Source organism: Myotis brandtii, unplaced genomic scaffold, assembly GCF_000412655.1.
Source record: "Myotis brandtii unplaced genomic scaffold, ASM41265v1 scaffold707, whole genome shotgun sequence".
NCBI lineage: Eukaryota > Metazoa > Chordata > Mammalia > Chiroptera > Vespertilionidae > Myotis > Myotis brandtii.
The window spans coordinates 407389-421293 of NW_005370773.1; the positions used below are offsets into that span (position 1 = coordinate 407389).

Here is a 13905-nt window from a genome sequence, read left to right on the forward strand (position 1 = left end):
TGCACGAATTTTCATGCACTGGGCCTCTAGTGAAAATATATCCTGCTAGCTTGAACTCATCCTTCCTAATCAGTGAGACGTTCTGTAGAATACCAGTGTTGCCATCTAGTAGGTCTGCTCACCTCTAAGGTTTGTGCCATTCTCAAACATCTCCCAAATCAATTAAAAAAAAAAATCTAAATAGGATAAGGTGCTATACAGAGTAGGCAATCACCAGGATGCAAAACCAATGAACTATTTTATATAAGCTCCAAACTGAAAAAAGATGTCTTATGAAACCTATTATTAAAGGAACTAGCTATGGAAAACTTGGGGGTGAAAAGACTCAGTGAGAAGATGGAAACCATTTCAAATATTTAAAAGATAGACAAATATTTGGCCCCAGCTATTCTTAGAGAGAACACATGTGGTCACAGTGACCTGGGGATGTAGTCCAGGCTGACCTAAGTCTCCATCAGGGACCTCCAAAGAGGAAATGATGAGTCTCCTACGTAGGCAAACGCTTCACAACTAAAGGTGTACAAACAGTGGCTGAACGAGTACGTCTCTGAAATTCAGCAGAGCCCAACCATCAGAGAGAAAGGACCGTTCAAGTCCTCTTCCACCCGAAATTGCATAACTCCCTATGTACGTAGAGTGAACAGTAACAATTAGTAGTCAAAAGTCTGACCTGACCCTGGCCGGGTAGCTCAGTTGACTAGAGCGTCATCCCGATACACCAAGGTTGCAGGCTCCATCCTCAGTTAGGATACATACAAGAATCAATCAGTGAATACATAAATACATGAAACAACAAATCCATGTCTCTCTCTCTCTCAAATCAATTTTTAAAAAATTTAAATAAAAGTTCTGATCCTAAACATCACTTCAAGATGAATTACAAGTGTTTTAGTCAAGGTTTCTCAAGTTGCACAAACCTGGAGAAGTTTAAAAACCACACAGGCTTGAGCCCTGTCCACAGAGACTTGTCTATCTGTCATCCTTACATGCAAATATTTACCAAATCCCTACTGTCTGCAAAGCACTGTGCTAAGTGGTCCAAAGACACTGCCCAATAGAACTTTGTCTATATGTACACTGTGTCTACTGAGCACTCAAAACTAAGAAACTGAACTTTCAATTTTATTTAATTATAATTAATTTAGATAGGTTCTCACACCTATGTTCTTAGTACCAAACAGTTGAGAATCACTGTTCCAGTTACTAAGGAAAATTATTTAAAACCCTACACTAAAATACCCATACGTGTGCAGAACCTATGTAAATGCAAAACGACCAGGAAGTTTTCTGGGACATAATTAGTTTCTTCGTTGTCACCTTGCTATGCCCCCATCCCTACCACCGCACCACCCAAGAAATGCTCCCCTGCTCTTACCCGTTCCTCTTTGGTGTAGAGTTGGAAACACTGGGATAAAGTGCAAGTTTGAGGCTGATGATGACGCTCCCGTTGCAGACGGACACTCTCTGCATCAGGGATATACTCATCTTCAGTATTTACAAACAAGCTGCCATTGGGGGCAAAGCATTTATCAGAAATATCTTGCAAAACTGACACAAAATAGAATCACAGCTTCACAGCATAGATATAATTTCATAAGCAAGAAGGTCAATGCGTAAGAAAGCAATTTCCCATGTTCCAAAGTGTTCTTGAAAAATTCTCTATCTATAAAATTATTTTCAAGAAGAAATAACTTGCCCTAACCGGTATGGCTCAATGGATAGAGCGTCAGCCTGCAGACTGAAGGGTCCTGGGTTCGATTCCAGTCAAGGGCATGTACCTTGGTTGTGGGCACATCCCCAGTAGGGGGTGTGCAGGAGGCAGCTGATCGATGTTTCTCTCTGATTGATGTTTCTAACTCTCTATCCCTCTCCCTTCCTCCTTCCTCTCTGTAAAAAATCAATAAAATATATTTTTTTAAAAAAAGAAGAAATAACTTGGAGCTGGTTTTTTTTTTGGAAGTGGCCATGAACTATGCTAATTAATCCATATACTCTTGTCCTTTGTAACTAAGGGCATGCATCTTACCTAACTTACTAGAGTGAATGGGCCTGTAATACAAATCAAAGTAATTGGACCTACAATGAACACACACACACACACACACACACACACACACGAATATATAGCTTCTATCTCATTAGCAGCAAACAACAAAATGTATAGGAGAGAAATAATAAACTCCTTAAATAAAGGATTAGCAACACACCGGACACTAAACAGTTAAAGAGAAATTTGGGTTTCAGCTAATTTGAAAGATCAAAGGCATGCTTTTAAAATAATTAAAACAATGACTCTATAAACACTAAGTAAAAAATACTCACAAATCTTTTGTCTCCTTGTCCCATTCTACCACTAATTTCACATGAGCAGTGCCACCCGGTCCACACGATTTTAATGCCCTACAGATAAAGGGGATGGGGAGGGAGGGGAGTCACATGTTATTTTCTAAATAAATTATTTTACTTAAATATGGTCATCCTATCTGAAATCTGAAATCATGTGATTTCTGAACATCATCATCATTCCCCATCAGAAAAAGTTTCTACTGAGACCACTAAAACAACCTCATATATAATAAATAGGTTACAGTGGGACTAAAAAAACCCTTAAATTAAAATTGTCCAGTATAGAAATAGGCATTGGAAGAAATTTAGAATCCTGTTATAAGCTATCCATAGTCACTCTTAGATGTTCTTTAGGACCTTTCCAACTCTGTGTCCAATTTCTCACCAACCCAAATAGAGACAACAGTCTCTCTGGGAACAAAGTCTGTTCTTGCACCCCTTCCCCATAAACCATGCCTGTCCTTGGACTCTGTCTGCGCCAACCTGAACTTCCACTAAGTCCTGCTCGTGCTCCACCTCCTTCCTTCATAAAGCCCCACTGAGTGCCTTGGCACATTTCATCTCCTGAGAAGCTCAGGATTCATGGTCAGTATTACTGCCCTAGCCGGTGTGACTCAGTGGATAGAGTGTCAGCCTGGGAACTGAAGGGTCCCAGGTTCGGTTCCGGCCAAGGGCACATGCCTGGGTTGTAGGCTTGATCCTAAGTAGGGGGCGTGCAGGAGGCAGCCGATCAATGATTCTCTCTCAGCACTGATGTTTCTATCTCTCTATCCCTCTCCCTTCCTCTCTGAAATCAATAAAAATATATTTTATTAAAAAAGAAGAAAAGGATGTACTTATAAAAAGAAATGTTCAGAGAACACAAAGGGAGCCTTTACACACACAAAAAAAATAGTCAATATTACTCATCTAATCTTCTTATGCTTTGAAATGTTTTGAAGCATTATCTAATCTATTAATTTTCATCTCTAAAACCAAACAGTGACTTGCCCCAGCTGGTGTGGCTCGGTTGGATCGTTGTCCCATATACTGAAAGGATACAGGTTCGATTCCCAGTCAGGGCATGTGCAGGAGGCAACATACTGATATTTCTCAGATCGATGTTTCTCTTTCTCTTTATCTCTCCCCCTCTTTCCCTCCCTTCCTCTCTCTATGATCAATTAAAAAAAAAAAAGGTTAATAACAAAACCAAACAGTAACCTGCTTTCAAACAGAACCACATTGTAGACTTTTTTGAAATACTGAAATGCAGGCACTACAACATTTGTTAAAAAAAATCATAAAACAGTAACATGAGTTTTATATTTATGTGTCATATACATATCATTATTTTAATACAGTGAGTGTTGTAATATAAGTGTGTAGAAAGTACAGGGGAAGCGCAGTGCAAGAACAATTTGACCACAGGGGAAGGATGGATAGTGTGAACAAAGGCTCAGAGGAAAGACACTGTCAACACATGCAAAGGCACATGAAGCCGTGCTGTGTGTCCAGCAGCCCGTGGCACTCTGCCACTGCCAAAGGGTTAGGATGGTGAGAGAGCAGCAAGCAGGCCTGACAGAGGCAAGCAGTCAGCCTCAAACTGAAACACGTCCGGCACTGTGGAGCCTGGCTTTGTCTTTTACAACACAGGTCACCCTGCAAGGACGGCAGGGGAAAGGGGCATGATGAGAATTCTACTTTGGGAAATGTCAACCTTGGTGACTATGAACGTGTCATTTTTCTGTAGTCCTGGGATATACAGCAATTTGCTTTCCTTCACATGAGTACTCCAGGCTTTTCCAAAAAGGATCCTGAAGCATATCATATCCTAATATGAGTCAAAAGTAAAATAAGAACTTAATTTCTAATGAGCCCAAAGAACACACTTGTGTGGAAATCATACCAGACGTCACTAGAAATCACACATGCGCGCTTGTGAAATTCTAGAAGGTGATGTTTTTACCTTTCTACCGTTGGGTGGCACAGTGGCTGCTCTTCCTGGGGCAGCAAGTATGTTATTCCCACCACACTGACCACACGCAAACTGAAAGGACACACCTGCAGCAAACGGGGAAGGAGAATTAGGCTGGATTGCTCCTAAGGCAGCGGTTCTCAACCTGTGGGTCGCGACTCCTTTGGCGGCCGAACGACCCTTTCACAGGGGTCGCCTAAGACCATCCTGCATATCAGATATTTACATTACGATTCATAACAGTAGCAACATTACAGTTATGAAGTAGCAACGAAAATAATTTTATGGTTGGGTCACAACATGAGGAACTGTATTTAAAGGGTCAGAAGGTTGAGAACCACTATCCTAAGGGCATCTGTTTCACAGTGGTGTTTCCAAACCAGATTAGAGGGGGAGCAAACTTTTGTAAAATGCTCCTCCATAATGTTCTATTAGGTTGTTGAGCTGCTCTAATACACTTTAAATATCATTTACCCAAATACAATTTACACAGCAAATATGTTATGCAAGACAGACAGATAATATGTGGCAGTCGACAACATTAACTTAATGTCAGTTTCCCATGGATACCTTACCACTGAAATCCGAATTTTGAAAATACACAGAGAGATGTTCTACAAAGTCTGTCCAAGCAGACCACGTGCTAACCGTGATTAGACAAACTTGGGAAGGGAAACTTGCAGTGGCAGCTCATGTCACAGAACGAGGGCTAAGTCCTCGTCTCAGAGTCCTACTGGAGAGCTCTGCACCAGGGCTTACGAACTCTCCAGTTCATGTCCGTCTTCCCTAGAGCAGAGGCCTGAACTCCGAACTCCCCTGCAAAGACTGCTTCTTCACTGGTACACACGCATGCTGGGCCGGAATACCAGAGCACGTACACACCTGAATGCAAACCGTGGGCCTCAGGAAATATTTCATCTTCTCCAAGATTTCCTTCTGCAGCAGGTCCCAGGCTACTGTCTTCTCCAAGTGCAGCACAAAAGGCTGTCCAAACCTAACACACACAACCATTTCAATCACCTTAAATTATAACCATTCCTTTACGCCAGTGGTTCCCAAACTTATTTGGCCTACCGCCCCCTTTCCAGAAAAAATATTACTCAGCGCCCCCTGGAAATTAATTTTTTTTTAATTTTAATAGCAATTAAACAGAAAGATATATGCCCCCAAATGCACCTGTGGCCATCACCGCCCCCCTGGATCGCTGCAGCGCCCACCAGGGGGCGGTAGCGCCCACTTTGGGAATCACTGCTTTACGCTGTATTCCTTACTCATGACCTTTTTAAAATATGTTTTTACTGACATTAGAGAAAGGGAGAGGGGCAGGGAGATAGAAACATCGATGAGAGAGAAACATCAATCAACTGCCTCCTGCATGCCCCCTACTGGGGATCAAGCCCACAACCAGGCCAAGTGTCCTGACCAGGAATCAAACCAGTGATTTCTTGGTTCATGGGTCAACACTCAACCACTGACTTTCTTAAATGGAATCACTATATAATTGGTTTTAGGGCTGTTCTCAATATAAAACAAACAGGAAATTTAATATAACTCTCATAAGTGGATGAAAAAGTCAGAAGAGAAGCTGAGATTTCTAAATGAAATTTAACAGCTCATTCATCAAAATGGCTTCTGGGGGAACATGAGGCTAGGATATTAGGAAGCAAGACACAGGATCAGTGGAGACGATGAGGAAAGAAGGCCAGAGTGGACAACAGTCTGGAACAGCACAGGTCAAACAAGCAATGGGTTTCTGCCAGAGGAGCAGACAGGACTGCAGGCCCAGCAGGCAGGCAGCCAGGGAGAAGCCACGGGGCCCCTGCGGTGCCGGGCTGTCAGGTGTTGGAGAACAGGAGGCAGTGCCTGGCTCTAGGCTATGGCTGCAGGCTACATCACCGAGGGAGCTTTAAACAAGGGTGCCCGAGTGCAGCCCCCCGAGATCCTGCTGCAGTCACTCTGGTGGATGGCTCAAGCACTGAGACTTTTTAGAAGTTCCCCAGGCGGTTCTAAAATGCAGCCACGGTGGAGCACCGCTGGGCTGCCCTCACTCCCCAAGCTCCAGCCGTTCACACCTACGTGCTGTGTGCCCTGAATGAGTCCAATTCACACACCCAGGTCTTTGTTCAGCCAATTCCCACAGCCCGGAAAGCCTTCCCAGCCTGCTCCTGGGCTAGGCCCCACTCACCCACGTCAAGACCCCCAGAGGTGTCCTTCTGCGGAAGCACCTGTTGGGTTGTTCCCTGTCTTGGCACCACAGCACTAACTTACAGAGCCTGATCATTCTTCTGCCTCCACCATGCACTGTGACTATCTGGCGGAAGGAAATGTGGTCTGCTATCTTAGTAGGCTGTAACATGGTAGATGCTGAGTGAGTGAGTGAGGAGGAATCGGACAAACCCTGACTCAGGCCTAGCAGAGGTGCTAAGATCACCAAGAAACCCAACTACTAATACAAAGTTTATTCAAGTGACACACAACAGTGAACCAACCTATCTGCCTAAAAATGACTGTGACATGAAGTTACAAGCACATGTAAACCATCTGGCCACATTTTCAATGACAATGTCTTCACTTCTAAGAGACTAACATATCTTCCCTTCTGTCCCTTACACATGCCAAGCTCCTCCAGGCTCAGCGTCTTTGTACTCCAAGTCCCCTCTTCATGAGATCCTCTTCCCCAGAGGCTCACACAGCTCACCCTCTCCTCTCAGGCTCAGCTGCTGCAAGAAAGCCCTCCCTGACCTCCCTCCCTAACAGTCCCCAACCCCAGCACTCTATCATCCCAGCCAGTTTTAAAATCTTCAAAGTGGAAAGGACTGAGTTAAATGTGTTTACTTGCTTGTAGTCACTGTCCTAATCAGGATGTAAGCTCCTGGGAAGACAGATCCTGTCTGTCTGTCTGTCTGTCTGCTACATAGCCCCCGTGTTTACGGTGCCCCCCACACTGGCAACACTCGAGTATTTGTTAATGAGCATCAAAAATACACAAATCAACACATTTTGCATTTACATTAATTTAGCATCTTTAAAAAAGGAATTTATTCCAAAGCAATTAATATAAATGCTACCTTGACAAAGAGTAGAAACAAGTGCCTTCCTCCCTAAGCAGGTCCACACCGTGCTCACCACTCAGGTAAGTATATCACTTCTGGGAGAAGGCTACTTTAAAAGACATCGAAACTCCCGCAGAGGGAAGTTCTTACAGAGGGAAGACCCGAGAGATTTCCAACTCCCAGCTTTCTGGCTTACGCTACTGAACGAAGAGTGGCACGCACCACTCAGGGAACGCCGGAGGGCTAGGTGTAGGGAGAGCTCAGTCTGGAACCCAAGATTGTGATGTACATACCATCCAAGTAGATTTGTTAAGAATTTAAAGGAGAAAAAGAAAGCTGTTAAGAAAGCAGCTGGATCTAGGTGTGTAGGTCTGGGGCCACTAGAGGAGCTTGTGCTGGAAACAGACATATGACAGGAGCCTTAAAAACTACCATGAGCTTGAAGAGCCGTTCTCACTCAGATTCTATCATCGTAAATTTATATTCTCCCTCCAAATCCCTCAAATCAGGTCAACTTACACACATATTCTTTCTAAACATCAGAATCAAAAATTAACTACGAAAAGTACGGATGCTTTTATCCCTACTTTTGAAAATAGGAGACTTTTCAAAGCCTCCGCAGTTGCGGGAAAAGAAGCTGCCTGCACCTCTTTCCCTGCTGCCCGGTGCAGGCGCGGTTGCACACCAGCAGGACGATCTTGTCACTCTCTGCTCTCGTCACCGGCAGCTCCACTTTCCCCTGCTTTGCTGCTGCGTGTGCAGAAGACAGTCTATGATGGGCCACGCCAACTGTTAAGTGGTTCAGATTGTTGTTTAAGTGAATTCCTGAAATAAAATAGAAAAAACTTACTTCATCTCTTTAAAATTCTTTTCCTTCATTCATTACAAAGTAATTGACCCAGTAGAGAAATTAAGATGTTGTCATTATATAATTTAAACTGCAGTTGAAAGAAGGAACAAATGATCTACTCTGAGATGACTCATCTAGCCACTCAGATAATTTCTTCAGCGTCATTTTTAAGCTGGCCTTACCTGTCAGAAACTGAAAAATTAAACCTCTTATCTTCAGTGACCATTAGGTCCAGTGTGAGAAGGGCAAGTCTGCAGAGATGATTCACCACAACAACGTAAAGTGTGGCCATGCGTGCAACCAGCAACCAGATAAACTTTTCAAAAAGTAAAAAGTAAAGGCTAATACAAGTGGAGTGATCTTCAATATTCCAATGCTGCTTTTTCTCCCTGATGAAGGGCCAAACTTATAAGAAACTACACTTGCCCTGACCAGGTGGCTCAGCTGGCTGCAGTGTCGTCCCCTGCACCAGAAAGGCTGGGGTTTGATTCCGTCAGGGCACATACCTGGACTGGGGTTCGATCTCTGGTCAGGACGTGTACGGGAGGCAACAATTGATGTTTCTCTTTCACATCGAGGGTTCTCTCTCTCTTTCCCTTCCTCTCTCTCTAAAATAAAATAAAATTTTAAAACAAACAAAACAAAACAAAAAAACCACGTCCTCTAGGGTAAGGATTTAAAAAAGAAATTCCATTTAACTAGATTCACAGCAACTACAGAACTTTAATACAATCACCTAAACCAGTGGTTCTCAACCGTGGCTGAACATTAGAATCACCTGGGAATCTTTTTAAAATCCTGATTTCTAGGCCTCATCCTCCGGAAATTCTGTTTCTTTGTTATGGGGTGGGACCACAACATTAGTAACAAAAAAACAGAATTTCTGGAGGATGAGGCCCAGAAGTCAGGATTTTAAAGATTCCCAGGTGATTCTAATGTGCAGCCAAGGTTGAGAACCACTGGCCTAAACGGTATCAACTACACTAAAGTGAACGCAGATGTGTGTTTGGCAGGCCATACCAACTGCTGAAAGCAGAGTTGTCAATCAGAGGCACTAAGCAATTCAGCACCAAGCAGCAGCCCTGCACTCAGTAGCAACTCAATAAATGCCTGGTAAAGCCTAAGGAAATGAAGCCTACCTCCACCTAAAACATAGTAACATCACCAGGAGGAGAACAAAATAAAAAGCATTTACACAAAAGTATTCATAGCAGAAATCTGGCAATAACCTAAATATCCAGTAATATGTGACTTGCTGAACCTACTAAGATACATCAACATTATAGCAATTTAAAATCATGAATACATAGTCCTGGCCAATTGGCTGAGTTGGCTGGCGGGTTGTCCGGTACACCAAAAGGTTGCAGGTTTGATTCCTGGTCCAGAACACATACCTGCGAGTTCAATCCCTGGTTGGGGGCATATACGGGAGGCAACCAATTGATGTTTCTCTCTTACATCGATTGTTTCTCTCTCTCTCTTCTCTAAAAATCAATAAAAACGTATCCTCAGGTGAGGATTAAAAATGATGAATACATAGTTAATAGCAAAATAAATTCCAGATAAATTAACGTTTTAAAATAAAGAACACAGGAACTATCCTGGCCTGTGTGGCTCAGTGGTTGAGCATCGACCCATGAGGTCACAGTTTGATTCCCAGACAGGGAACAGGCCTAGGTTTCCGACTCGATCCCCAGTAGGGGGCAAGCAAACAGCAGCCAGTCAATGATTCTCTCTCAACAGTGATGTTTCCATCTCTCTCTTTCCTTCTTCCTTCAATAAATGAAATAAAAAAAAATTAAAAAAACAACAACACAGCCCAGCCAGTGTGGCCCAGTGGTTGAGTGTCGACATATGAACCAGGAGGTCATGGTTCAATTCCCAGTCAGGGCACATGCCCAGGTTGAGGGCTGGATCCCGAGCAGGAGGCGTGCAGGAGGCAGCCAATCAATGATTCTCTCTCACCACTGATGTTTCTCTCTCTCTCTCTCCCTTCCTCTCTGAAAGCAATAAAAATGTGTTTAAAGAACAATAACACAGGAACTAGAAATAAGGAAACACTGAGTTTTCATCAAGCTATTAGAGAGGAAAAATACGTTTTAATGTTGAACACCATGAAGAAATCACAAAAGAACAGCAGATTTCAGTTCCTAACCATTTTAAACTTTAGTGTAAGGAAGTAAAAGTAATAGAATTCTGAATCTGAGACAACGAATGGCCTCATTTCCCAGGCTCTTGACAGAAGTGAGGCTGGGAAGACCTGTTCTGCTAAAAGTGATCAGGATTCCTAGTGCGATGAGGGGATACCCATCAACTACAGAGGTTGGCTCTGCATTCAAAGTGCAGGCCCAGTTACCACCAGCTGTGTGACCCTTAATCTAAGTCTCCTCCCTCATTTGCAAACTGGGAAAAGTAGCAGCCTCATACACCTGAACCCAATAGTATAAGGCCTTTACAACAAAGACTAACACATACTCCCAAAGTGGCATATTCTTCCAACAAAGGCACTCTCTGGCTAGAATATGATAACCTTGCACCTCCCCATATTCACTTAAAAAGAGAAACTTAGTGTAAACTCTAGTAATTGGGGAATGAAAGGGGATTTGGGGTAATATTCAGTTGAACAAACACTAATTGGGCTGTATATTAGGAACTGAGTGGCTGGGTACAGAACGATGAAGCAAAACGTAGTCCCAACTGCAGAGAATTCCCAGTTTCTCCTGTGGGACAGACACAGGAGAAAACAGGTCATGTCCACACAATATTCTAGTCCAGAGATAAGCAGAAGCTACAACTAGAGCACAGACGGGAGGAGTCAGTCAGCCGGCTGAGAGTGGAGGAAATGAGGAGAAACTTCTGGACCAGGTGATTTGGGTATTTTTACTGTGATGCAATTAAAATTAGAAAGCAATTTAAATAAACAAAAGCACATGCATGAGAACACAACAACTGGAAAACAGACAATAGAGCTCCTGGGTCAAAGAATAATGAATACTGAAATAACAGACTGTCTAGAACAGCGGTTCTCAACCTGTGGGTCACGACCCCTTTGGGGGTCAAACAACCTTTCACAGGGGTCGCCTAAGACCATCGGAAAACACATATATAATTACATATTGTTTTTGTGATTAATCACTATGCTTTAATTATGTTCAATTTGTAACAATGAAATTGGGGGGTCACCACAACATGAGGAACTGTATTAAAGGGTCGCAGCATTAGGAAGGTTGAGAACCACTGCTCTAGCATTAGGGGGTGAAAGAAAAGAGGTACTAAAATAAAGACTTTTGACAAGGCACCAAGACATCCAAGGATAGTCTCTCCAACTAACAGTGCTGAGATAACTAAATATTTACATGCAAAAGAATGGAACTGGACCCCCACCTCATACCATACACAAAAATTCACTCAAAATGGATCAAAGACATAAATGTAAGAGCTAAAACTATAAAAATTCTGGAAGAAAACACAGGGGTAAATCTTCATGGACTTGGATTTGGCAATGGATTCTTACATATGACACCAAAAGCACAAGCAACAGCAATGACAAGATAAATCAGACTTCATCAAAATTAAGGACTTTTATGCATCAAAAGGTACTATCCATTCAGAACACCTGAAATCTAGTTGAACAGAAGGCCTACAACTAAGAATATAAAAAGAATCCACATCAAGACTCGTAGAAGGGCAGGCGACACAAAGCAGGCTGGGCCCAAGCCCACATGTGGTGGTTAAAAACCAGGAGGGTTATCTTGGCTGTGGATCCATAAGGAGTAAGGGGTTCCAGTGCCAGGAAGAGAAGTCCCCATAATTTCTGGCTGTAAAAACCAGACTGTGGCTGAGTGAGAAGGAGGGCTGCTGAAGTCCTAGGCGTTCCTCTTAAAGGGCCTCTCCAAAGACTTAATCAGACTCACTCTGAGCTTCAGAGCTGGGCAGCAGTTCGAAAAGCACCAGGAACATATGGGAAGGGACTGAAGTGTATGATATCACAGCAAGAGCTGGAGAGACAGCTTTCTCCCAGACAGAAGTGATGGCAGAGTCCATTGTTCCTTTTCTGAGCCCTCCCACACTGAGCACCTCCTCTGGGCACCTTCTGGGCACCTCCAAGTCCAGCAGAAGGAGCAACCACCTGCAGATCGCTCTGTAGCTCATGCAGGCCCTGGGCAGGCAACAGGTGGTAGCTGACTTTGCAACTCCCAGGAGGCCTCAGAGACAGTGCACGCAGGAGCCAGCTTCAGACCACACCAGATGACAACCCAATCACCTCCACGACCAACCCACACAAGCAGCAGACTCAGCTGGCACCAGAGCCCAGTGAAGCAAGTTCTGCTCCATAGGGTCAGCCCCTGCACAGCAGCTCCTCTGCTGTAGTCAGAGCCACACCTCACAGCTGACCAACCTTCCAATGATGTGTGAACAGCAATCAAAGCTCAACTACTACAGGAGGATGCACACAGCCAACACAAGGGGCGCACCTGGAGCACCCAGCTCAGGTGACTGGAGAGGCTGTGTCAGTGGGCCCTATAGGACACCTCCTAAATGAGGCCACTCTACCAATTCCAGGAGATGTAGCAGCTCTACCCAATACATAGAAACAAACACAGGAAGCAGCCAAAATGAGGAGATAAAGAAACATGTCACAAAGGAAAAGAAAAAACAAAACAGGAGAAATCTCCAGGAAAAGAGCTAAATGAAATGGTGCCAAGCAAATTACCTGACACAGAGTTCAAAACAATGGATACAAGGATGCTCAATGAACTTAGTGAGAACTTCAACAGCAATGAAGAATACACTAACTGAAATGAAGAACAAGTTACATGGAATTAACAATAGAGTAGATGAAGCAGAGAATCAAATAAGTGTTTTGGAATATAAGGAAGCAGAAAACACTCAATCAAAAGTGAAATGAATTAAAAAAAAATGAGGATAGTGTAAGGAGCCTCTGGGACAACTTCAAGTGCACCAACATTCACATCATGGGGTTGCTGGAAGAAGCAGAGACAGAGCAAGAAATTGAAAACTTATTTGAAAAAAGTGACAAGAAACTCCCCTAATCTGGTGAAGGAAATAGACATAAAGTCCAGGAAGTGCAGAGTCCCAAACAAAATGAACCCAAAGGGGCCCATACAGGATACATCATAATTAAAATGTAAAAAGTTAAAGATAAAGAGAGAATCTTAAAAGCAGCAAGAGAAAAGCTGTTATTTACCTACAGGGTTAGTTACCCATAAGACTGTCAGCTGATTTCTCAACAGAAACTTTGCAGGCCAAAAGGGAGTGGCAAGAAATATGTAAATTGATGAAAAGCAAGGACTACAACCAAGATTACTCTACCCAGCAAAGTTATCATTTAGAATTGAAGGTCAGATAAAGAGCTTCACAGACAAGAAAAAGCTAAAGTAGTTCATCACCACCAAGACAGTATTACATGAAATGTTCAAGGGTCTTCTTGGAGAGGAAGGAGAAGAAATAAAAAAAGATCAAGTAGGAAAAAACCAAGATGGCAGCATAGGTAAACACCCGAGATTGCTGCTTAGCACAACCACTTCAAGAATACAACTAAAAGACAGAACGGACATCATCCAGAACCACAGGAAGGCTGGCTGAGTGGAAATTCTACAACTAGAAGGAAAGAGAAAAGCATACCGAGACTCAGAGGAGGTGCGGTGCGGAAGTAAAATACAAAGGTGCGGAGGTGCATG

At 43.2% G+C, this 13905-nt stretch overlaps 1 protein-coding gene and 1 pseudogene across 2 annotated transcripts in view; one reads left to right on the forward strand and one right to left on the reverse strand.

Moving 5' to 3' along the window:
- The window catches only part of USP31 (ubiquitin specific peptidase 31), a 46902-nt gene that overhangs the window by 20645 nt on the left and 12352 nt on the right, over positions 1-13905 (reverse strand). For both annotated transcript variants that reach the window (XM_014530016.1, XM_005882321.2), the window contains exons 6-10: positions 8001-8178; positions 5183-5294; positions 4292-4386; positions 2323-2400; positions 1376-1505 (exon numbers count right to left, since the gene is read on the reverse strand). In XM_014530016.1, the coding sequence (XP_014385502.1) occupies positions 1376-1505; positions 2323-2400; positions 4292-4386; positions 5183-5294; positions 8001-8178 (593 nt within the window). The remainder of the gene's footprint in view (positions 1-1375; positions 1506-2322; positions 2401-4291; positions 4387-5182; positions 5295-8000; positions 8179-13905) is intronic.
- The window catches only part of LOC102260963, a 9927-nt pseudogene continuing 4484 nt past the window's right edge, over positions 8463-13905 (forward strand).